At 53.5% G+C, this 23,663-nt stretch overlaps 11 protein-coding genes across 11 annotated transcripts; 7 read left to right on the top strand and 4 right to left on the bottom strand.

Moving 5' to 3' along the window:
• Nucleotides 1–676: 676 nt before the first annotated feature.
• M409DRAFT_63534 (uncharacterized protein) lies at nucleotides 677–2,161 on the bottom strand (the record flags this gene model as incomplete). Its single annotated transcript, XM_033815641.1, has 5 exons — nucleotides 677–1,173; nucleotides 1,232–1,477; nucleotides 1,534–1,631; nucleotides 1,696–1,797; nucleotides 1,848–2,161. 5 exons carry the CDS (start codon nucleotides 2,159–2,161, stop codon nucleotides 677–679), a joined length of 1,257 nt encoding a protein of 418 aa, XP_033672922.1.
• An 852-nt stretch (nucleotides 2,162–3,013) lies between these two features.
• Nucleotides 3,014–5,071, top strand: M409DRAFT_18261 (multicopper oxidase; the record flags this gene model as incomplete). The annotated part of the gene is made up of 1 exon (XM_033804426.1): nucleotides 3,014–5,071. One exon carries the CDS (start codon nucleotides 3,014–3,016, stop codon nucleotides 5,069–5,071), a length of 2,058 nt encoding a protein of 685 aa, XP_033672921.1.
• A 1,442-nt stretch (nucleotides 5,072–6,513) lies between these two features.
• M409DRAFT_63532 (uncharacterized protein) lies at nucleotides 6,514–7,905 on the bottom strand (the record flags this gene model as incomplete). The annotated part of the gene is made up of 5 exons (XM_033815640.1): nucleotides 6,514–6,635; nucleotides 6,684–6,878; nucleotides 6,937–7,391; nucleotides 7,445–7,568; nucleotides 7,617–7,905. The coding sequence occupies 5 exons, from the start codon at nucleotides 7,903–7,905 to the stop codon at nucleotides 6,514–6,516; spliced, it is 1,185 nt and encodes a 394-aa protein (XP_033672920.1).
• Nucleotides 7,906–8,653: 748 nt separating this feature from the next.
• Nucleotides 8,654–9,622, top strand: M409DRAFT_50625 (uncharacterized protein; the record flags this gene model as incomplete). The annotated part of the gene is made up of 3 exons (XM_033811584.1): nucleotides 8,654–8,850; nucleotides 8,961–9,115; nucleotides 9,342–9,622. 3 exons carry the CDS (start codon nucleotides 8,654–8,656, stop codon nucleotides 9,620–9,622), a joined length of 633 nt encoding a protein of 210 aa, XP_033672919.1.
• A 1,707-nt stretch (nucleotides 9,623–11,329) lies between these two features.
• Nucleotides 11,330–14,280, top strand: M409DRAFT_50624 (uncharacterized protein; the record flags this gene model as incomplete). Its single annotated transcript, XM_033811583.1, has 3 exons — nucleotides 11,330–11,624; nucleotides 11,675–12,726; nucleotides 12,853–14,280. The coding sequence occupies 3 exons, from the start codon at nucleotides 11,330–11,332 to the stop codon at nucleotides 14,278–14,280; spliced, it is 2,775 nt and encodes a 924-aa protein (XP_033672918.1).
• A 464-nt stretch (nucleotides 14,281–14,744) lies between these two features.
• On the top strand, nucleotides 14,745–15,672 carry M409DRAFT_18257 (uncharacterized protein; the record flags this gene model as incomplete). Its single annotated transcript, XM_033804425.1, has 2 exons — nucleotides 14,745–14,759; nucleotides 14,812–15,672. 2 exons carry the CDS (start codon nucleotides 14,745–14,747, stop codon nucleotides 15,670–15,672), a joined length of 876 nt encoding a protein of 291 aa, XP_033672917.1.
• Nucleotides 15,673–15,797: 125 nt separating this feature from the next.
• M409DRAFT_18256 (uncharacterized protein) lies at nucleotides 15,798–17,333 on the bottom strand (the record flags this gene model as incomplete). Its single annotated transcript, XM_033804424.1, has 2 exons — nucleotides 15,798–16,376; nucleotides 16,431–17,333. The coding sequence occupies 2 exons, from the start codon at nucleotides 17,331–17,333 to the stop codon at nucleotides 15,798–15,800; spliced, it is 1,482 nt and encodes a 493-aa protein (XP_033672916.1).
• Nucleotides 17,334–17,586: 253 nt separating this feature from the next.
• M409DRAFT_18255 (uncharacterized protein) lies at nucleotides 17,587–18,298 on the top strand (the record flags this gene model as incomplete). The annotated part of the gene is made up of 2 exons (XM_033804423.1): nucleotides 17,587–18,016; nucleotides 18,081–18,298. 2 exons carry the CDS (start codon nucleotides 17,587–17,589, stop codon nucleotides 18,296–18,298), a joined length of 648 nt encoding a protein of 215 aa, XP_033672915.1.
• Nucleotides 18,299–18,669: 371 nt separating this feature from the next.
• Nucleotides 18,670–19,667, bottom strand: M409DRAFT_18254 (uncharacterized protein; the record flags this gene model as incomplete). Its single annotated transcript, XM_033804422.1, has 5 exons — nucleotides 18,670–18,915; nucleotides 18,986–19,012; nucleotides 19,070–19,376; nucleotides 19,430–19,589; nucleotides 19,649–19,667. 5 exons carry the CDS (start codon nucleotides 19,665–19,667, stop codon nucleotides 18,670–18,672), a joined length of 759 nt encoding a protein of 252 aa, XP_033672914.1.
• Nucleotides 19,668–21,956: 2,289 nt separating this feature from the next.
• On the top strand, nucleotides 21,957–22,157 carry M409DRAFT_34507 (uncharacterized protein; the record flags this gene model as incomplete). The annotated part of the gene is made up of 1 exon (XM_033810327.1): nucleotides 21,957–22,157. A coding segment is annotated over one exon (201 nt), but the record flags the coding sequence as incomplete, so codon positions are not given.
• A 377-nt stretch (nucleotides 22,158–22,534) lies between these two features.
• M409DRAFT_63531 (uncharacterized protein) lies at nucleotides 22,535–23,547 on the top strand (the record flags this gene model as incomplete). Its single annotated transcript, XM_033815639.1, has 3 exons — nucleotides 22,535–23,185; nucleotides 23,228–23,306; nucleotides 23,360–23,547. The coding sequence occupies 3 exons, from the start codon at nucleotides 22,535–22,537 to the stop codon at nucleotides 23,545–23,547; spliced, it is 918 nt and encodes a 305-aa protein (XP_033672912.1).
• Nucleotides 23,548–23,663: the final 116 nt, after the last annotated feature.

Below are 23,663 nucleotides of genomic sequence, written 5' to 3'. Positions count from 1 at the left end.
GCAGCACGAGGAGGTCCTCCTTCTATAAAAGTCCCTTCCCTACCTCTACCTCTCGTCAAGCCTGCATTAATCCAGCCAATCACAGCCCAGATGATTACCGCTTACTCACTCCACCCATGCGCGGAAAAGGCAATTTGCGCCATGGAGACTCCCGCAGCTGCACTCGCTCGCTCGCTCCCTTCTGGCCTTTTCCAGTGGCGCTCTGGCGAGATTCTCTCGTGCCTCTCCCGCAATGTCCTTTCGCTCTCCGTCTCGTTTCGTTTCGTCGCTTTCTTTACATCACCGTGCTGCGTTTAGATGCATTTGGTGACGTTTGATGCGTTAGGCAGCGAGGTTTGGATGAGAGGGGGTTTTCCAGGATTGGGGATGTGGTCCGTGGAGGTTATGGATGGGTTGTGTTTGGTGGCCGTGGAGATTCCTTGGATGGTCGCTGGTGGTGCTGCGGGTAGGCAGGCATCAGTTCGAACGACCTACCTTGTAAGGAGGCCGGCTTTCAACCATCGGTCCCGGATGTATTCAGGACGTCTGTTGCTGTCGGTGTCGGAAGATTTTGGTCGGTCAAGTCGGTGTGTGAGGAAAGGAATCAGGCACCATTCAAAGCATTTCATTTCATGACACCTATCCTCTCATCCGATATGTAGATCAACAATCGACAAAAACTTTTCACCCGCACCATCTAGTTCTGCACATCGTTAACAGCATATCCCTTAGGAGGGTGCTGGCCATCAGGGATCTGGACACCAGTGTTATAGTACGCCTGCTTCGAGTTCTGGCTCCTCCACGACCACCCACCACCATACTGGCGCTGGATAGCCGGCAGAACCGTACGACCTGTACGTGGCGAGCGAGCCTGGACGTTGGGGATCGGGTACGAGGCGTTCTGGAAGCCAGTGTTGAACGGGCCGGCGAAGGAGCTGTTCAGGAAGACGCTGGGGTCGCTGCCGGTCACGGCGTCCCAGCCCCGGTAGATGTCGCCCGTGTGCTCGGCGACGAGCTTGAAGACGTTAGCGCCGACGTCCCAGCGGCCGAGGGTGTGCAGGCCCCAGTTGGCTTCGACGGTCGAGATGTCCGAGTAGTGGTTGTACCATTGGTCATCGGTTGTGCCTTGGAGGTTCTCGGGGACGGCGCCGCCGAGCAGGATGCTGTAGACGCGGTTGCCGATGTTGTAGGTGTCTGTGGATGATTGTCAGTATGGGAGTTTCGAATTTTGGGAGAGGAAGGGAAAGCTTACGGTTCTCGTCGAAGGTCAAAAGGACCAAGGTGCGGTCCATGAAGTACCTGTTGGACAGGAGTGGCTCGAGGAAGTTGCGAGACCAAGCACCAGCGACGGTGACGGAGGTGTCATGGCCGTCAGAGGTCATGTTAGGGGTGATGAAGCTCCACTGAGGGAGTCTCTGGGCCTTGAGGTCGCTGAAGAACTCGGTAAGGTTCTTCTGGTAAGAAAGGCGACGGGGGCTGGTGTTGGAGTTGTACAAGACTGTGTTTGAGAAATTAGAGGTTATCACTGGGACGAAAGCATGGTTTTGAACGTACCCGGTGGGTTGTGCTTCCTGACATAGTCGTTGGCGCCAGTCTTCTGGTTCACCCAGGCGAAACCTTCAAAACCAGTGTATGGCATGTCCTCCTGGTATCTGTATCGAGTCGAGTTAGCTCTGGTGCTAACATATGATGGCTCAACAGAGCACGAAGACTCACGATCCCCAAGAGATGCCCCTGTCCTCGAGCAGGTCGGTCACCGTGAAAACATCGTCTTCAATCTGGTTGAAGTTGTCGTTGTCCATTCCGAAGTTGTCACCACTACAACTTATCAACATACAACTTCCCTCTATCGAGCTTTCCATACGTACCCAACAGCGGCAGCGTAATTAGGCTCAGATGGGTGTGTCACGCCGAAGTAGTTGGACAGCGTGATACCCTTTGAAGCGAGCCAGGCGAGGTTTGGGTCACCGGCTGCCTTGTCGTAGTCGGTGTTCTCAAGCCAGATCTCCACGAAACGGTCAAACACTCTGCCACGCTGGTATCGGCTGCGACCCTCATAGTTGGCAGCAGTGGCCTGGGCAGCGTAAACAGCGCTGGGGGCAGTAGCAGTGTTGACGTTGGGCTCGTTCTGTGCCACAACACCAACAGCGGCGAGGGCTAGGAATGCTGCAGTGGTAGCCATTGTTGTCGTCTTCCCTGTGTTCAAACGAATGAAAGGGCGCAAACTATGGTTCTTGAAGTGTCGAGCAGTGCTGATCTTTGGAAAGAATCGGATTCGCCTACCTTTATGTTCGCGCTTGCACTTTGCCTAACGTCTGCAGCCGCTCGACCACGTTTTCGCCCTCCCACGCGTACGCCGCTTGGACGAACATCCAGAGAGGAAGGTCGCCGCCTCCGTGTGGGCTACGATGCCGGACTCCCGGGTCGACGAGGTCGAAGAATGCCACATGCCTGACCTCTGGCAGCGTCCCATTGGCCGAGGAAAAGTCGCAGAGTGACATTGAGGCGCCACCAAGCTTTTTCGAGAAGGTCGATCTGCGTTAGCACGCTGCTTGACGGCCAGTCTAAGCTCCACTGGAAAAGTCTTGAACGGTCCATGTTGCCAGGGAGGAGAGGGAGTGGGAGGAGAGGTCGAAAGCGTGCCTTCAGGGTCCAAGACGATTGGCTGGGGTCGGGACGAAGATTGAACGGAGGATGCAGGGCTCCGGCAGCTGAGCCTCACCTGGGCAAGCGTGATGCAATGCGTTCGGTTCCACGAACACTATTCTACCCAAAATGGGAGATGGATGGGCAGGTCGGTGGCCAGCGGCGACGGCGTGTGTGGCCACGGGCAGGAGCGATTCCGCCGCGTTACATCACGCGAGTTGACGTTCTCAAATCGTGGGTTTGTAGATTTCGTCTGGATCCCAAGCACTTGATCAAATCTTCTTTGCGTTGACGACTCATGGATGCCTTTCAGCCTTGGTGAAAGCTGGAGACAGAATGGCTGAATTCGACGTCCGTTGAATGGTCCCAGTAACGAAGCCTCGCGAACATGGAGTCCGGAAACGCCATGCAAGAATCACGACCTTCGGATGAGAGCAGAGATGTCTCAACACCTCGTACCACCGATTCTGAACAAGAGCAAGGACTGTTGCAGGAGTGGAAGCAACGTAATGGCGAGGCGTTTGATCATTCCAATCGAACGCATAAGAGATGGCGACCATGGAGTGTCTCAGCTTTCATAGCGGTTCTTCTGGCAGCTCTGATCACTCTGGTGGTCGTTACGGCGTCAGCTTTTGGCGTCGAGAAAGAAGAGCACCAGGAACAGCATGAAGAGCAGAACGTCCAAGACACGACGGGAGTCCAGACAAACGACTATATACTTGATGTAAGCTGGGATTACCAAGCTCCTCCCAAGAAGCGAGAGTATAGCTGGACAATCAGAGATCAAGAGCATAATCCTGACGGTATCTACCGACCTATGATGCTCGTCAACAACCAGTTTCCTGGACCTTTGATCGAGGTGAACGAAGGGGACACCATTGTTGTGCATGTGGACAATCAAGCAGTAAATGCTACGTCTATCCACTGGCATGGTATCTACCAGAATGGAACTTCGCATATGGATGGCACTGTCGGGATTTCCCAGTGTCCAATTGCGCCAGGCCAGCAATTCACGTACGAGTTCACGGTCTCAGGCCAGAGCGGATCGTACTGGTGGCACGCTCATCAGGGGCTTCAGTCGGCAGATGGTGTGCATGGACCGTTGATCATTCATGGCCGAGAAGAAAAGAAGCTGCAGCGGATCCAATATGATACCGACAGAGTTCTCTTGATTTCTGATCACTACCACGATCTCTCATCAGCTTTGCTCTGGCAATACCTCAAGCCGGATATGGAGAATACTGAGCCTGTGCCGGTTGGAGGAGTGATCAATGGCCAGTCTATCCGCAATTGCGAAGATTTCCCAGAGCGACGATGTGACAACACGACTGCGAATGTTAGACTACCACGAATTGATCTCGCTCCGAATCAGCACCACAGGTTGCGCTTGATCAACGTTGGTGCCTTTGCCGAGTTTCAAGTGCAAGTCGACGAGCATGAATTGGCCGTCACGGAAGTTGATGGTACGGATGTCGAGCCGTTGAACTATCACCGAGTGAACATCAACCCTGCGCAGAGATACAGCGTTGTTGTGAACACCACGGTCGAAGATTCCGGGACATTTTGGCTGCGCGCTCGAATGATTACTTCCTGCTTCACCGATCCTCCCAAGACATTACAGCCGGACGTCCATGCAGTGGTTCGATATAACGAGAAGACGAAGGAGATGCCAGGCTCGATCGACTGGGAAGAGAGACTTGCATCGCAGTGCAACGACATGAACACGACCGATCTTGTCCCAGCTGTGGTCACGGCCGCCCCAATGGAAGCCGATCACTTCTTCTACCTCCGTTCCAACTTCGAGATTGGCCGATACAGACTCAGCCGTGGCTTCTTCAATGCCAGCTCATTCCGACCGCAGGCCAAGTCTCCAAGTCTTCATCGAGTGATTGACGGGCTTACGGCTCAGAATGAGACATTCAAGGCCGTTGACGATAGTGATGAAGTTTTCATAAACGATGCAGCATTCGACATTTCGAACGAACTCGTCATCCAGACCTCTGGCGTGAAGACGATCGATTTCCTCATCTCCAACTTCGATGACGGGAACCATCCGCTGCATCTACATGGCTACAAGTACTTCGTGCTCGCACAAGGCCACGGCTATCCTCCCCTTACGCACGTCGGTGCGGACATCAATTTCGAGAACCTTTCACCCCTATACGACAGTCTCGATTTATCGAACCCACTCCGTCGAGATACTGCGTCGGTGGAAGCGTTCGGCTGGATCTTGATCCGATTGATCGCGGATAATCCAGGTGCTTGGGCTTTCCACTGTCATATCTCGTGGCACTCTGAGGCTGGTCTTTTGATGCAGCTCTTGACAAGAGCTGACGGATTGGCTGCTGTGCAGATTCCGAAGGCGAATGTGGATCTCTGCGCTGCACCTGGTATTGAGAGGGGCATGGGGCCGGAGGATGAGGATTATAGAGATGTTGGGGAGTGAAGCAAATGGACGATGTGACGAACGACAATGGACGTATGTAAAACGGTACTTCGGTCAGCACGACTGTGCGGTATCTGGAGGCATCCTCTGAGAGGCAGCGGCCTTCGAATCCAAGCACGACTCGAGTCAATCGCAGCCAAGGGTCGAAATGGCAACGATAAGAGTACCCTGCCTGATGCAAGCCAGATCCTGATTGAATCAATCGATGGCGCCTGCACAGCAGCGAGAGTCGCCGAAAAGAAGAGGCAGTCGGGCACGTTGACGACCCTGAAGTAGGAGCAAGGGTGTTGGTGGTGGCTGGATGGGTACAGAGGCTGCAACGACGTAGAGAACTCGAATCAAATGGTTGAACAGTCATGCATGCGTTGTGGAGATGTCTGTTCGTACCTTTATCGCTCGTGTTGGTGACCTACCCTCATCCTTCCGCTCAACGTGGAACGACACGGCACGCACGAGATGGCATCATTATCCCCTCGAACTCTCGACCAACTGAGATCTTAAGCGCATTTGGGAATGCTTTGCGAGCAACTGGGATTGATGTTCCACTCTGAGCGGAAGGAGGAAGGTAGCAAATGGTCCTCACTTTTCGCCCGAAATATGAATTTTGGCTATGCTCCAGCATCATTGAGGTTCTTCGACGAAGCAAATACAACAGTGAACCATAGCGTAGTGATTCAACACCTTCGATAATAGGCAGTTGAACGGGTCGTCGACGAAAATGAACTGAATCGACGAATTCTTCCTTCGTGACCCTTTAGCTTGACCTGGACCAAAAAAGAATTATCAATACCTTTGAACTACTTCAAAAATGTAAAAGAATATGCAGCTTCTGTGGATCGAACACAGTACCTCCAGATACCGCACAGTAGTCGTGCTGACCGAAGTGAACTTCAGTCTGGCGCTCTCCCAAGCTGTGGGGTTGTTAGCGAGTGAACCAAACGAACTTCTCAGAACTTGGAAAACTGACTGAGCTAAAGCTGCCGGTTTGATTGGCTGATTCATGCAATATAGTAGAGCTTTTAATATATATAGCTCACAATGTTGGTGGCTAAACTTCTTCGCGTACCTACGTTTATACAGTTACGAGGCGATGACAGACCTCGATTGCGACGATACAGGAAAATTCTCTACCTCCGATCTATCGAATTTGAGAAGGTGGCGGCTCAGTTGAATGGTTTGCAGAAATTGGGCGTGCGTCCCAGCTCGAGATCGCCGGCTTGATCAATTCCAACGACGCGCAACAACACAATCTGGTCTCAAATATTCGAATAGATCAATTCCGAACCCTCTGACCGTTGTGGTTACGATTGTACTTGTGTAAACATCATTCATCTCAAAAGTCTTGGTTTTTCCCAAAGGGGAAATTTTTCCGCTTACTCATCGATCCAGGGGATCCTTCCTTCCTCCATCCTTCATTGCTATTCCAACGACACCTGCCTACCCTACTTTGGCTCCGCCTCTATAACGCTCTCTTCCTGGCCCGTAGCATCACGATAGATGCGGTTGATCTTAAACCCAGCACGGTCCAGCAGCGAGTACCACTGCGCCTGCGTGCGTTCCGTGCCTACGCAAAGATCAGAGAGGGAACTCGAAAGTGCAGCGCTTTACAGACCTGTAAATGCAGCCATCATGACAACATCAAGCAGTGCTGGATAGTATGGCGGACTCTCGCCGGGCAGGCAAAAGTCATCGATTAAGAGCAGTGAGTAGCCTGGAGTCATGGCCAGCTTCACATTCGCTAGTATCTCCAACGCCTCCCCGTCGCTATAGTTGTGGATGATCTGGCGGAGATAATAGGCTCGGGCTCCTACTCACTCAATATCAGTCTACATCTTACACCTCGGATTGACTTCCGAATGGCGCACCATGCATAGGCTGAGGCGTAAAGAAGTCATGCGGCTGTCTTTCTACAGCGGCGTCCAGTGTTCTGATGTTACCGAGCACAGTCTCGGTATCCTGCAGGATCAATCTTCCAGGACAATCGGGAAAGGCATTTCGAAAAGCCTGGAGGTCATGACCTTCGCCACCACCCACGTCAACAAGCAGGGCATCGCTGTGTGGTTCGCCTCCAACAGATTGAGCGACAAGTCGTTCCTGTACTGGATAGAAGTTAAACCACTCTGGACGGCCGGCTCTCGAACGTGCCATGAACTTGCCAAAGTGGACCATCAGATCGCCATCCTTGGCCATGTACTCATAGATCGAATCCTCTGTCTGGAGCGAATATTGAAAAGGGCCAGGCCCCTCTGTTGGCATTCGATAACCCGCCTTCTGGAGGAAATATGGCAACCCGGCGAATGCCTTCAACTCAAGCGAGTGCCTGTACGGCATGTTATTGTGATATCCTGTATCTTTGCTAAGCACTTGACTTACACGAAAACGTAGCCACCTTTGAACCCAGGGTCACTCAAAAGTCTGGACAGTGGCGTTGCACGATACAAAGACCCTGGCAACTCCTCTACGACTCCCAAAGGGGCCAGGGGTCGGATGAGACGATCTGTCATTCATCAACAACAGCGTGTGCGAGCGTCTCGCACCGACATACAGACGATACGCTCATCAGCCCCACAAGCTTCAGCAAGTACTTTCACCGAGAGAGAGTCTTCGCACGCATTCAACTCGTCGATGGCCCCCATATCCAACAACGCTTTCAATGCCGTGGTGGGAACACATTGGTACAACAAAGCCCAAAGGGCCTCCACGGGCGTCTCGAGTAATTTTCGAGCCTCCTCGAGCTCTGACTTGAGCTGCCTTCGAACATTGTCATCGTCCTGGACTGACGCACGTAGCGATCTTATGGATGCCACCGCCTCCGAGATGTCAAGATTCCCCATGCTTGCACAAAGGACTAAGCGTGGATCGATCGATTGCGGAGGTCACAGATGAAGAGGACTTCAAGAAGCTTTTAGTCACAGGTGAGCCTGCCGTCCTCGTTGTCGGATCCGAACGCATGTGCTCAAATTGTGAACACGACGAACCTTGTCAGTTCCGCACTGAAGATGAAGCTAGGACTGAACAGCTTTTGCGAACCAGATAGATAGCACGGCGGGTTACTCAAGAGAGTCAGAGAAGTGGTAGAAAAATATCGCGAGATCCTCGTATTTCCGTGTCATCATCCGCCCCAGACGTTTGAACACCAGACGCCCAGCGACTTGGTCGGTGGCACTCTGCAGCATCGATATTGGGAGAAACCTGGACAACGGCACGTTTCTTGCACATCCATTGGCAGGAAAGTGCCGCTACCTATTGGCGCTGATATCAAGGCTGAAGGACTGCACATGACCCACACAGCCATTCCCCCTGGCTTCGTAGCGAAGCAGCAGAGTGATCATTCACCTTGACACACCACGCACTGCGACACTCTAATTGCAACCCCAATCGACTGATTGCTCAGATAAGAAGCCCTCCTCAGAGACGCTGTTCAGCCCAGGTACTCGCCAAATGCTGGCGTGCTCGTGTGGTGGAGCTTCAGTCCGATCATCGAGCGTTGCATGAGCAGTCGCTTCCAGACGAGACCTTGATTGCAAGCATTGCCTATCCTGGTGCATGAGGCGATGGAGCACGCTCGCGTTGCTCCCCAGTATGGCGAAGGCCACCTCGACACCGCCAGGCTGCGAGAATGGACCCCGCGCCGAACATGTCCGACCAAGCTGTGATGTTTGTGAGATGGCCGTTATTGGCATGTCTTGCAGCACAGCAGGAGTAGACGATGTAGCCGAGTTATGGGCGATGCTCCACACACGTGGCTCTCAACACCGAACGGTACCATGGGGTCGATTGTGAGTGCACTCGTCAACACGCAAGGTCGATGGAGAGCGGCCGTTGCATCGAAACTTCATGGGAACCAGCGCCGCCGACTGTCTCTCAAACACCGCCTGATATTCACCAGATGCATTCTCGGTGACCGGTTCACAGACTGGCTTATTGCGGGCAGATCCAGCCACCACTTTGGTTGGAGCGGCCCGGCCATGGCACTGGACACCGCATGCTCATCGTCTGGTCCTGCCCTCCATCAAGCATGCCGAGCATTGGCATATGGCGATTGTTCGTCGGCGTTGGCTGGAGCATCATTCGTGATGATAAGACCCCGCCGTCCCTGAATGCGTGCTCGAGAAGCCCATCGCCTTGCCTACTCGATGTAGCCAGTCCAGATATGTGGCTGAGCTGATGCTCGCGGGGACCCTACAGAAGCATGCGGAAGTGGTCGGTGCGACGAGTGTACGTGTCGGCATTCTTGCTGGGTCCCGCTGCACAGGCTGATCGAACCCAGGTGAACATATCCTTTCTGTCATCCGTGGTTCACAGACGCTGGGCTACATGCCAAACCTGGCCGTTGACGTCTCATGGACGCCCGTAGATGACGCTGCTCGAGTGCTGGCTGATCTAGCCGTAACATCTGAACCTCTGCATCCAGTCTACCACCTGAGCAATTACAAGCGACAGCCACGGAGCGCCATCGCTGCTTGGCTGGCAGAGAATTTGAGGGTGTCTCCATCAAGGGTGATTCCAGTGGATGGAGCTTGTGAAGGAACACGAAGGACCATCGCATGAGAATCCAGCTGGACCTTTGGCGGACGTCCTGGAGCAGCACTTCAAGACGTTCTTCGCCGGCGATCTTATCCTAGGCGCCATCTTTTGCCAATCTCATACTCCGTGGATGCAGCATATGACATCAATTGGCCGTGATACTTTTGCGCGATACATGCGTTTCTGGAGGGATACCAATTTTATTGATTCGACTCTTGTATGATGAGGGCAATAATACACTATCCCATCTCTTTCAGCGTCTTTGCGGTGTGGCGAACAAAAGGGGGTTGGTCGCTTTCGTGAGCACGAGGTTGTCGTGTTAGACGAAGTGAAGTGGCAATGTGTCACATGTGTTGCTCGCGAGGTCGGACAGTTGAACCAGGTTGGCCGTCTTCGTGAATTGGGAGGGGGAGGATGTACATTCGAAGGGGTCATGGCAATTGGTCGCCGTTTGCGGGCTCGTGATGAGGCAAGATACCCGTCCGTGGCTGATGGCGCCAGATCAACGATGCGGTCCTCGAGTCAGCACAGAATCATGAGGGGAAAGGGGGAGTACGAGGTGAAGTCTTGTCCTTTACTCATGTGCGACGATCAGCTCCTCCGCCACAATCTCGTTGATAGCGTACTGTTAAGAGTTTTGGTGATGTCAAATTGCGACGAGAGTCAAAGCGAGCCGCGGCGATGCCACGGTAGGTTGTTGAATGCGGTTATCATCATCCTATACCACTCTCGACATCCACGGCGTCAACCGTCTCTCGAAAATGTGTGCGATCATGCTCCATAGCTGCCCTGCTCTTCGCCGTGATTCTGCGTCTTCTGACAGGCCACACGCACTCGAATTTCGACCGTGGGTTGTGGTGGTGGCGGAATGCCGTGAGGGTGGGTGCGGTGGTCACGAGCTTGGTGGCATGATGCGACGGCGGTGCGAAGGCATTGTGATGAGATCGGTGGTGGTAGAGTGAGGTTGGACGAAGTGGTTGCTTCTTCACAAGGCGCCGTGACAATGTTCTGGTGAGACGATGAGGTGGTGGTGATTGTGGTGCACAGGTCTCTTCTGCAGCGCCCAGTCAATGACTGCGACGATGCTGAAAAGTGATTCGCGTCTGCCGGCGATAGTGCAATACCGGCGACACGGTGCCATGCGACATGAGCAAGCTCAGCGGCCGCATGACCAGTGCCAAAAATAAGAATAATCTTGAATGAGTCCGTAGACTCGTTTCAGAGATTAAACTGAAAAGAACAGATACTACACTTGATCTAAGCTGCGAGATTGTCAGTATTTTCTGGAACATAAGAGGAAGTGTAAACATACCCAAAAGGCAAACTGTGATGAGTAGTTAGCAGAAGGCCAAAATGTAGGGGTCAGGATGGTGATCTTACGAGAGCTGAAGAAAGAAAGTCAAGTTGGAAATTTGGAAAATTTTTATATTCTACGTTTTGAGCACGTCCCATTCTTTGGTGGCCTGGACGAACAGATTCTCCATTTCGAACTTATGTAAGCAGTATCTCATGATTGGCCTATTACGCGAGCACGCATCGACTTCGGACGTCGTCCAAACGTGTCACCAACGTCGTTTCCTCATGTAGCTTGTTCTTGTGCCTGCCTGTAAGGTGCCTTCCTGCTGCAGCGATGACCGCGAGCGCGTCACTTCCCAAGCTCATCCGCTCGCTTCACTCCCTTTCTCCTCTTCGCCATGTCACTTCACCTCCACCACCACACCGCAACCAGCCATGGCCGACACCTTCGACTCCTCTGATGTGGAGTACGAGGCACCTGTGCCCAAGCTGAACAAGAGCGCCGGCCAAGCCTCTATTGCTCGCCTTGTACAAGACGGCGAAAACGATCGCCTTACTTCAAAGAAGACCGTCAAACAGCTCACTTTTGGCTCTGGAGCGAAGACAACTCGGTACCAGCAAGCTCTCTGGGTCAACCGCTTCGAGGTCTTTCGCGAGCACACATTAAAGCAAGCACTTGACAAGCCCTTTAAGGCGGATGACTTGATCCGCTTCCTTGACACCATTCTCAGTAAGTACACAGCAGACGCAATACTCGCTCAAGTGCTAATAGGCTTCTAGGTAAGAAGAAACTCAAGCTTCGCCGTGGGAAACCCGCACCAAACGATGATCTTGCCTGGGACGCCGCCAAGATTATCATCTCCTATGGTTCCTTCCGTTGGGCAGAAGAAGAGGGCTTCAAATTCAAAGAGCAGCATCGCCTTCGGCTCAAGACCTTTGTCGACGATTGCGTTCGAAGCGGCCGACTCACAGCCGGCAATTGGTATAAGAGGACATGGATCGGGTTCGTCACGTTGTCACGCATGGTCCGGATGTTTCTCGCCGAGGCCTCAGACAAAGGTACTGCCAGTTGGGATCTCACGATCTCGAGATGCCTAAGTATCGTCATAGTCGGAGCACTTGGTTGCCGTGCCGGCGACGTGGCGATATCGAGAGGTTACGATGGCAACGAGTACCTACAATACCAGCACATTGAGCTCTTCCTCGAGGAGAACGACCAGTCGAGTCCCACCCAGCCAGCGAAATTGGACGACGTCCGAGCTGTGATCACTCTACAGTACACCAAGGGAATGAAGAACCGAGCGGAGAACTCACCTGTCAAGTTCCTCAGCCCGCTCCTTGATCCGAGCTGCTATCACGTCTGCCCAATTACTCTGCTACTCATACATGCTCTCCGTCACGGTATGTTCGAAGGTGGTCAATTCCGATCTATCCAGCAAGTCCTGGATCATGCAGCCCAGCGACCCGACCGGAAGATTGCTTGGAAGTATCCGACACGGCCTCTTCTGCCTATGTTCCTCAATGGTCCTCTCCGGTGCAACTTGGACATGCCTGCGCCGACGAACCAACTCCTTACGACCATCAAGAGTATGGGTCAGGTTTCTGGCATGCTCGATCGCGCGTATACTCACGGGCTTCGTCTGGGTGCTTCTCGCGATCTTGCGCACTTTGAGTCGAAGAAGTCTGCCGAGCTCCTAGGTGCGGGAGTTGCACACGACGAGATCAGACGATCCCTCGGCCATAATTCAACGACCACGGCAAAAGGCACAACTGATCGCTACATTGGTGACACCGGCGCAGACTTTTATCAAGCACGCGCTAGCGCAAAGCCTGTACATCGCCGGGAGCCTCACTTTGCCTTGAATCGAGCGGACGTCATTACTGAGATGCATCGACCTATCTCGGCTGAGGAACGCGAGGCAGATCGAGCAACGTCGGACACTAGCAAGACCACCTAGGGAGTGGCTGGGAGTGTTCGGCGCGGTCGTTTGGACAAGCTTCGCGATAACGTTATGCAAGAACCCACACGCTCCCGTCAGCAGGCGTCTGTTGCCTCTGAGCCGTCACCTCTCCCTCAACAGATGAGAAGAACCGGCAAGACCCTGGCACGTGCTCCACTGGTCGATCTGTCTTCCAATACGCCCGTCAAGCGGAAGACTTTGGACGACGTCCAAGATGCGCCCAGTGCCAACGGCGAGGACATTTCCATTGACCCCGTCTTGCTCGCCTATGATCAGCGCTCACTCAATGTCAGCGACGCTCAGCAAATGAGTGATGAGGTCCCCCAAGACGTCCAGGCACTCTGCAGCATCGTCTTTCCCGAGGGTGGCGATACGATTGAAGCCACTACTGAAGCTCCTCCGATGGTCGATGTCGCCGACCTCGAGCTGCAAGACGAGGTTGCACGCTGCCTTGCTGGCGATGATCTGTCACCCACAAAGAACTCTGGTGTTGCCTTTGTGGACGCCTATTCTTGCATCAACGTCGTCAGCAATATGCATTTCGCGCAGACGTGGAGCAAGTATGAACCAGGCAGCGAGGGCTCCTTCCAGCAGACGATTGGAATGCATAGCACTCGCGGCCATAGCAAGGACGATCCGACGCCTTTCCAATATCGATGCCGTGTCTCCCCGGAATGCGATCATATGGAGCTACTGCTGCACAAACTGGAGAGACATGAAGCACGCTGTACCAAAGAGACGTCGAGTGCTATGAACGATGCCCTCGCCATCGCTGCTGCCAACCAGAGCAAGCTCGAAGCAGGTACCCTCAGCAACGACCGGCGCTGCTCCCAACCCGATTGCTCGTACGTCGTTATTGGCAAACCTGACGACCAGGTAAAGGCTGCCATGAAGAAGCATGTCTACAATGTTCACGATTGGGAGCCCAAACCATGCGAGCACGGCTGTGAACCAGAAAAGACGTATGCATCTCGATCCTCGTACACTGCGCACAAGTCGAATAGCTACAGTGGCCGGTGGCCCACGCATTGTTCGTTCCCAGGCTGCACAGAGACGAAGACATTCAACGGCCCTGCCACCCTTGGAGATCATCTTTCTCGCAAGCATGGCCTTGCTAGTGCAGATGAGCGAAAGCCGTATTATCCGGCGGCAGCCTCTGGCAAACCATCTGGCAGGTTTGCGGCACAGAGCTGCATTGTCACCGGATGCGAGAGCGAGCAGACATTCAAGGCTGTGAAGTCACTCCAGGCGCACTTGGTCTCCGCTCACTCGATGGAGGAGACTGCTGCTACGACGCTGATTCATCAGAATGCGCGGTATGAATCAGCTGCCTCTAGTGGTAAAGGACCCAGTTCGCGACAGGTCATGAAGGCTTTGGAGTCACAGGCACCGCAGCCACCGGCTGCAAAGAAGAGAAAGACTTGAGATGGAGCTCAGATTATGAATTACATTGGAACGGAATCTTGAAAGGCGGGGCATGTTACATGTATGTAGTATAGGCGGTCAGTCGAGGTATTTGGACGACGTCCATTCACATATCACAGCCAGTCGCCGCGGTTTCGCACATCACGATCTCGATCTGGATCACCTTCTTGTGGCTTTATCCGCTCGACCAACGTGGGAAATCCGAGCACCTTAGTATGGCCAATGTTATCGCCATTGAGAAAGCTCGAAAAGATCACATGCAACGATTACGATCAGATGCCGTCGCGGACTTCACTGTCTGCCTGGTGCGCATGTGACAGTCATTGCACACCGAAAGTGAAGAACCATGGCCGGCGTCGCCATTCTCTCACACTCTCTCTCCCGCTCTCTCTTTCTCTACTCATATCCAACAACACATTGAAGCGTGACTACTTGCACCCACTAGAAAGCGAACGTCCGAATCCATGGCGGACGAGACTGTAAGTGCTTCGTCAGATCTCCAACCCGAACAGCTGCTGATATCATGTATAGCAGAGGCCGTCAAAGAAACAAAAAATCAGTCACAAGGACGTGGACACTCTTCCTGGCGAGGTCAGAAACGAGATATGGCGCCAGATGCTCCTCATATCAAAGACCTCGAAGGAAGAAAAAGCGCAGCCGGTCGTGATTTGGCAGCTTCACCTGGATGACCCACAAGTTTGCAACATCCAGGAAGTTGATGCAGGAAATGCCCACAGATCTAAGATCACTCCATCTAAGTCAACACCACTCGATCAGCAGGAGTTGATCAAAGCTGCCACCAAGTCCTTTGCAGAGTTTCTCAGTGAGGTATCGCCTGAGACGATCTTCGCGTTTGCAAACACAGAAGCGCTGCAGAAGTTTGCCGCCCTCATCAACCCCCACCTGCAAGCCAGTGTCGATTACAAGATCAAACTGCGGCTCCTGTTACCCCTATTCGACGAAAGCGAAGAAACATTTGACTCCATGACTGGCTGGAAGAGCATCAAGCAAGCCCATGGGTATGCGGAGGAGGCACGTAGTCACGTCCAGGAGTGGATGGACGTCGTCCAAACGATCGAGTGCCCCTGCGAGGTCTTTCTCGAGTTTGGTCAACATTGGAGAGATTACCGAGCCTTGAGAGGAGTCACTCGAAGCTTGCGCGAGAAGGATGGGTGGACACTCGAAGTGTTGGCCAAGGACAGCGCCTGGAACGGCATTCCCGATGCCGACTTGCACAAAAGCCTCACGGTGGCATCAGTCAAGGGCGTGGAACTCCAGATTCAGAGAGATATGGGACAAGCACAGGCAGCAGATCTGGTCGGTCACGGCTGCCGAGGTCTTCGACCATTTGAGCAGTACGTCAAAGCCTCGAAGACAGTTTCTACAGGATAAGGTAGTGATAGAGAGAAGAACAAGAGGGTTTGAGGTGAGAGTGTGTCATATTGAGGTTAGGTACAAGGTGTAATGAAAATGAGTCCGACTTTCAATGACCCATGGTCACCAACGCGATCTCCATATCATTGAGCCGTTGTCTCTGATGACCTCATGTACACCGTCTCGATCTTCTCCAGCTGGTCGACGAGTTCCTGGATCTCTTTGCCCACGTTCGAGTTGGCAGCAGCGTACTGTGCACCATGGAAGGCACTCATCTCTTCCCAGACCTGCTTCTGACTAGCGACGTCAATTGCATTGCCCAACTTGCCTACTAGCTTGCCGACCGATGGGGTTTGCAGCAGGCCACCATGTTGCTCTGCTAGCTGGGTCATACAGCGTTGAATGTGCTGATGGATGTGCTTGAGGGCATCCTTAGTAGCTGAGATAACCGGCAACGCGTCGTCTTTGGTGAAGATGTCGTCGTTGGACGTCGTCCAAGGTCTGCTATGCTTGACATGCCGGTTTGCAGCCTTCACTATGGTGCGTAGATGATCGATGAGCACTTCGTCGGCCCAAGCCAAGTTGAGCTCTTCGGCACAGGAGTCGAAAAAGAAGGGGAGAGCCGCTCTAGGGGGGTCCTCGAACAGCTCGTGCTTCCTCATCAATGAGAAGACCTTCTCGACGAGCGCAGGCTCGAGCTCTGGCAGATCTGGTCTAGCATGCTATATCGGTCCATCAGTATACTTGTAAGAAATGGTATGGCTTCTGAGACGTACCTTGAGCTCATTTGCACAGGCTGTCGCATTCTCCGTGTCAAAATCTTCTCCCTCAAGAAAGGCACGAATCCCCGAGTCATCAGTCTTCGGACCAAACCTCAGATCTGGAGCTGCTCGCTCAATCCGATCCTTCATCTGCTTGAGATAGGAAGGATCTTTGGTCAACTGGAAGAGACTGTATTCCAGCACCAGCATCGAGACCAAAAGCTCAGACTTTGATACCTGCAACGGATCATTTGCCACCTTCTTCATCAGGTCTGATATGGTGATGTTGACCATGATACGATCTGCTTGAGTCTTGTTGATGGCCGCATGGTGCGCAATCTCCCGTTGCACTTCAGGCTGCAACGTCTTCTTCGGGGCGTTCATGTTGAGGTCCTTGTAGAACTCCGGATAGACGAAGACACAGTCGAAGGACACCACACGTGGAGTCAGTCGTCCTTGTGACCGAAGGCAGCCCACATAGTACTTGATGCCTGTCTGAATGTAGTCCGTTACGGGAGTGAAGACTCTCATTGCGGTAACGGCCCTCTCAAGCGGTCCACGTTGCACTCGAGCTGCATCATTCTCTGAGCTTCTGGATGTACCAGTCTGAAGGTGTTGTTTTGGATTATCGCCAATGATGATGCCGACTTCCAGGTACTCTTTGGTGTGCTCATTGCCGAAAAGTTCCTGAGGTAGAGGTACAGCAGACTCACGAGTGTCTTTCTCATGAGCCGGCTGGAACTGGACGTTGGTGGTCTTGCCGTTGTCACTCCAGAGATGGACTTTCTGAAAGCGACGTCGGCCGGCGGCTGATATCTTCATTTGCTCGCGGTCGGTTCTTATGGCGATGTCGACATCGCTTGCTTGCACAACATCCGACGAAGCGTTGAGTGGCGCTGCGGTTGAGTTGCTATCCATGATCGCCACATGAACTGAGTGCTCAGATCCAAGATGCCGTGTGTCGAGTGTGATTTGGAGTGTTTGTTTGAGAGGGGCGGCAATTCTGGTGACGCTTGGCGCTTGGCGTTCACAAGCCAAACAAACACACGCGCCCCTTTCAGTCATGACCACCTCATTCGTCACTTCACTTGTCCACGTGCACTCTTTTACCGTTGCGCTCACAAAACCTTCAAAACACTTTTCGGACGACGTCCAACACGACACATCAGCGATGGCGACCCCAGAAGACACTACCAACATGAACTTCGACGACCTTGACTCAGCGATAGACGAATTGATTACGGCGTCCAAAAACAGCAACAAGCGGACGAAGAGCAAGAAGTTCGCCCCAAAGTCAGTGCCCGAGGCACAACGTGCCGTAGAAGCTGAGCTTGAAGGTCTCATGTCGCATCCACTGCTGCCTGCCTGGCCTGGCGGCTATCCAGGCATGGATAGGGTTGCGGTTGGACCTTTACGCCAGCTCCATGCCAGTCTGGAGAGGATTCTGTCCGACGACATCACCTTACCAACGGTCGAAGATGACGGTCCTGAGTTTCAAAAGCTCGAGTTATCTCTGAGAGATTTCGTTGCCTCCGTGGTCCCCAAGCACTCGTTTCTGAAGCAGTCAACAAATGAGGAAGCAGTGGATGCTCCCGCCAAAGGTTCGTCACGACATCCTCAATGTCGCCTGATGCAAACACTAATCTTGGTCTTTTGTTCGCGCAGAGACTGAAGGCTTGCGCCGCAGCAGAAGGCTTGCAGCGCAGCGGCCACTCGACTATGCCGCCGGCCAGACTGATGAGACTACACTGTTCGTACTCGATGAGGAAGACGAGGAAGGTGCCAGAACTAGCGGTCAGCAAAGAGATGGAGAGAAGAATAAGGATGATGGAGACGAGAAAGAGGCCGGCGATGGAGACGAGGCAGAGGCCGGCGATCCTTAGGCAGGAGATCCTCAGTCAGGAGGCGGGGAGAAGTGTCTAGGAGGCAGGAGAAGACACTTAGGAGCCGAGAAGAACAGTCAGGAAGCAGAGCAGGAGAATAAGGGGCAGGCTATGCGACGAGGTCTATGTCTACGATATCAGCCACCCGTTGGACCACGTCCAAAAGGACAATCAGTAGAAGAAGGCGAGAAGTATGAGCTTTGACAATGTGTTCCTTGACGAATACAGCACAGTGGTGTCCATCAAGGGTTGAAGGTCCATGATGAATCAGCTATCTACTCCTCCAAAACCTGCCTCCCTCAAACATGTCCGCCCAGAAGGTAAGAGAAGCAGACCTGACGCTATCAGAAGATGGGCCTGTGAACGACAAGCTAATCATCCTCCAGACCCTCCTCATCGTCCTCTAGAGCTTCGTCGTCTTCTGGCACCTCCTCACGTCTTCTCTGAGCCTGCTCTTCGGTCTCATTGGCATCCTCATCACGACCGCCATCCACCTCGCTAATTCTGCCCAGATCCATATCATTATCGCTGAACACATGATCATTTTCATCCTCGTCCTCGTCGTCTTCCTCGTAGTCATCGTCTTCGTCATCGTTGTAGTCACTGTCATCGTCGTCCTGTGGAGCCGTATTCGTTAGTAGAGATCACTGCGGCAAGATGTTCGACGACGCCCAAATGCATACGTACATCATCATCTTCTCCGGCGCGAGCTTCCTGTTTGATTCGTCAGCGTTGCGCCATCAGAGACGACAATGTTTGGCTTGAACACACCCAGTGATTGATCACGGCTGACCACAGCTCGCCTTTCCTGTCTTGCAGTTCGTACGCGTTCTTGACGTGTGCCACCCACTTCTCAGGGGCGAGATAAGGTGGTCCCTTCAAATCCGAGGCAGGGATCACAGTGCCCCGGCTCGTCATGACCACGCCTCCGCCGTCGTCTCCGCCACCGGTGTTGAGGGCGCCTGAGTTGTTGCCCAGGTTGCCTGTGCCGTTGGCATAGGTGTTGGTTTGCATTTCAGTAACCATATGGGCCGGGATCACGATGCCCATGGCAGTGAGTCGAAAGATGAGTCGGGATCTGGGCAAGCAGGTTAACTCAGCGGGAACTCGAATGCAGATACAACAACTCACGGGATGGGCATGCGACGCTCGAGCATCTGCCACAAGCTCAAGCCTGTAGGGATGTCGCCGAGATCGTCTGCGATGTGACGGAGAGCAGGAATTGCAAAGCCGTCTCCGTCGGTGCCGGCAGGTGCAGCATCGAAGAGGGCATCGATGAAGGCTTGGAGAGCTGTGAGTGCTGTCAGCAGGTGGTGGTGTCACACTCTCGTAACGGTTGTCCGGACTCACCGTCGTCGTCGCTGGACATGGTCAGTGTTCGGTGAGTGATTCTTGGTGAGGCTGGAGGACTAGTTCTGGACGCAGCGTGAGGGTGATGACAAGATGGCAAGGGTGACGACGTTGCAGCATGCACACAATTAAACAAGCGACTACTGAAGGTCGGAGTCGCTGTTTGCATGAGAAGGGAAGTCGCGACGCGGCCTGCAGCTGCCGTTTGAGCTGTCACGTGCACCGCCTTTCTTCAGTCAGTGAAGCAAAGCGAAGCGAAGAAACGACGTGAACATCGGAGAACACTGACCACTCGAACAACATACCACCGACCAATCTGAACAGCACCGTCGCATCCACGTGGTCTTGGACGTCGTCCATCTCTTCTGCTATACCCCGTCGCCAGAGAACAATGTCCACGATCGACGACATCTGCCGGCAAATTCAAGCCATTGGGCGCCGCGCCGAGCATGCCGACGCAACCATTAACCTAACCGCCAGCCGTCATCTTTCAAATCTGTTCACATGCGGACCAGGTCTGCTAGAGGAGCTACCGGTCAAGAGAAGAGGCGGTGGCAAGAGCAAGCAGGCGGCCGAAGACAGCGATGACGACGAAGCCGAAGAGGCCAGCGGCATTGAGGAGGATGATGCATCCCAATATGAAGGTCCGGGTGATCCTACTCAGATGATCGATGACGACGACCTCCACATGGCCGGGCGGGTGGGAGAGGAAGTGTCAGAGTTCACTGAAGAGGCTGTGGTGAAGTATCTGGACGACCTTTATGAGGATATTGTATGTGATTGCAAATGAAGTTTGGACGTCGTCCAGATTGGGAACTGATGTGAGCAAACGTGTAGGTAACGAAGCAGCGGATGGCACCGATCTTCCAAGCCCCTGGCCTGAGCCAGACACCACATCCACACCAACTTCGAGCGGCAGCCCTGATGAGGCAGGCAGCGTTGAGGCGTTTCCGGGGCATGATTCTCGCCGATCCCATGGGCGGCGGAAAGACGTTGTCGGCTTTGCTGGCAATTCAGGACTCGCTAGACGATGGGCGCGGTCCATGTCTCATTGTCGTTCCGCCCAGCTGTGCCCGCCAGTGGATGAAGGAGATTGCTGAATGGTTTCCCAAGGTGAGCATCAACACCAAAGCTCTCCGTTTCGATCCAATCACTGACCAAAAGAACGCAGATGCGAGCCTTTCACCTTGATGCACCCGTCGTGTCACCCGCCGAATTGTTCAAGTATGATGTTGTCGTAGTCTCGTACCACTTCGTCATCTCCGAGCTCGCGCGCCCCGTCAAGTTCGTCGCCGATTTGAGTCGTTATGGCAAGGGCGAACTGGAGAGGGCGCCGAAACGACCTAACTGCGCCTTGACGTCGGAAATCTTCGAGTCGACCCACGCACGTCCTTGGGGAAAGCTGATGGTGCTCGATGAAGCCCACACGATCAAAAACTTGAACAGTCGCAGCTACCACGCCATTCAGGGCATCCGGCAGAATTTCCACACCTGCGTCATGCTCACGGGCACGCCGTTGGACAATACGTGGAAAGACTCCTTCAGCTTGCTCTTTCTGCTCCATGGTCACCCATTCTATACGGCCGGCCACATGATGGCGGCGTTCGTCAGTGAATACGACCGCAACAACAGCAAAGGCGCGAAGATGGTGCCCAAAGGGGAGTTCTTCCGGAGATATGCACAGCTCATGGACGCTGTGACTTTGCGTCGCCCCGTCCAGGAGATCTCCGGCAATTTGCAGGGTGCGGTCCACTGCCATGTCAAATTTGCAGTGGAGGAGAGCCTGCGGACCCAGTCGAACGACGACTTCACCAAGTTCAGGAAAAGTTTGGCCATGGCGCGTAACAAGGCGGGTACGCGTGCAAAGGTCAATTGGGGAAGCCTGGTACGAGCCCACCAGTATGTCACTCATCCAAGTCTCGTGGATATCATGGCGTTGTTGCAGAACACTCGGCGAGAAGCCCGCGAGAGGGAGGTGGACGACGATACCCCGATCGAGGATCTCACCTCCGACGACGGAGGAAACCTCACCGCACAGCAACAAGCGCAAGTCCAGCAGTGGCGCCAGAAGCTGAGGAAGCATCGTGCATGGCGATCCCCCCGGGTCGACTGCATCTTGGACCAGCTCAACCAGATCCGCGACGTCTATCCGGATGACAAGGTGCTCATCTTCGACGAGAGCGTCTTTTTCCTCGACGTCCTCTCCGTCATGATGGAGGAGACCGATGATCCTATTCCTTTCCTTCGCTTCGATGGCCGGCAGACGAGTGCTGAGCGACATGTTACGCTCGAGATGTTCAAGGAGATGCCCGGGTTTGCCGTCCTCCTCTGTACTCGCGGCACCGGCGGTCAAGGTCTGAACATGCAGATGGCGAATCATGTCGTCCTCTGCAGCCCATGGTGGAAGGAAGCTTGGGTCGCCCAGGCTATTGCCCGTGCCCACCGCTTCGGCCAGACCAAAGTCGTTCGAGTGTATTACATTAGAGCCAAAGGTGTTCAGATCGAGCGCTACAAGGAGAAGACCTGCAACGCAAAGGAGAAATTCAATGTCAAGGTCATGAATGAGGTGGAGCGGTCTGACTCTGCACAGGAAGTGCAACGTCGGAAGATGACAAGGTAGCGGTCGTAGATAGTTTGGTGAAGACGGCAGGGTTCATCATGTTTTTCTGCTCTCCTCGATGGAATGGACGACGTCCATATAGAGAAGGTCAACGGTGACGAAAGTGGGGCGACTTGAATACCACCAAGGTATTAATAGGGTTAGCGTGGAACAGAAATACCTTTTGGCTTACTTCACAAGCACATGAACTTAGCGGCACGTGAAGTAAGCCCAAAGGCATTTCTGTTCCGCGCTAAACCAAGGTGGCGACTAGGCTTGCGACGAGGATGGTTGCTAACTCGTGGACAGCCGACCACATGTGGACGCCTCATCCTGTTCCTCCTGCCACGTATCCAGTCTTATTCGCCGATGAATATGGCTATCAAGCTGGAAATCTTCTTTGGCGTGGCCGCTTCAATGGAGGGAATGATACTGGACAGCCAGCCTCGGTTCACCTTCGCGTGATCGGAGGAGCTGGCAGTGGCTACTCTGTGTACTTGAATGGCAATTTCTTGGGTGCATATCTCGGCAACCATACCGTCAGGGATGGCAACGTTACCCTTGGCTTCCAAAACGCCACAATCAGATCAGGGGCCGAGAACGTATTGCTCGTTCTTCAAGACACTATGGGCAAGGATCAGAGAGAAGGAGCACTGGATCCCCGTGGCATCCTCAATGCAACTCTCATCTCGTCTTCTGGCGATGCGCTCAGCTTCGACTCATGGAGGATTGCTGGAAATGCTGGAGGAAACAATCTCATCGACTCTGTCCGCGGCACTTGGAATGAGGGTGGTTTGTACGCAGAACGACTCGGTTGGCATTTTCCCGGGTTTGACGACGCCGAGTGGGAATCAGAACATCCCTGGGACGGCTTCAGAGGCAGTGGCATTCGATTCTACCGCACCAATTTGCCCCTAGACATGCCGCGGGATCACGATGTCAGCCTTGCGTTTGAGCTATTGACTGATGGATGAGTTAAGCTTCGTGCCCAGCTGTACGTCAACGGGTATCAATTTGGGAAGATCATTCCTTGGTTTGGCAACCAGATCGAGTTTCCAGGTAAGAAAGCCTTGTTCGTGTACTGGAAATGACACTAACGGTGGTGTGTACAGTCTTTCCAGGTATCTTGAACTACCACGGGGACAATACTATCGGTCTGAGCATCTGGTCTATGTCAGAGGAACATGCCGCTGTCGACGTCAAAGTCAAGGTGCTTGGAGTTCACCGCTCGGCCCTGGATCTATCATTCGACAGTAATTATTTGAGGCCACGTTGGTCCGACAGGTCACAGTACGCTTGAGATGCGAGGAAAGGTACTGCTGAAGACCAGCGCAAGACTTGAGTTGAGCTGCGCTAAATATTTACCTATCCTTAGTTTCCGCCCGTCCACACATCTGCACACGTCTTATCACAGGT

The sequence above is a fragment of the Zasmidium cellare genome (genome assembly GCF_010093935.1).
Source record: "Zasmidium cellare ATCC 36951 unplaced genomic scaffold M409scaffold_4, whole genome shotgun sequence".
NCBI classification, from domain to species: domain Eukaryota; kingdom Fungi; phylum Ascomycota; class Dothideomycetes; order Mycosphaerellales; family Mycosphaerellaceae; genus Zasmidium; species Zasmidium cellare.
This window is presented reverse-complemented; position numbering and strand designations above follow the sequence as displayed.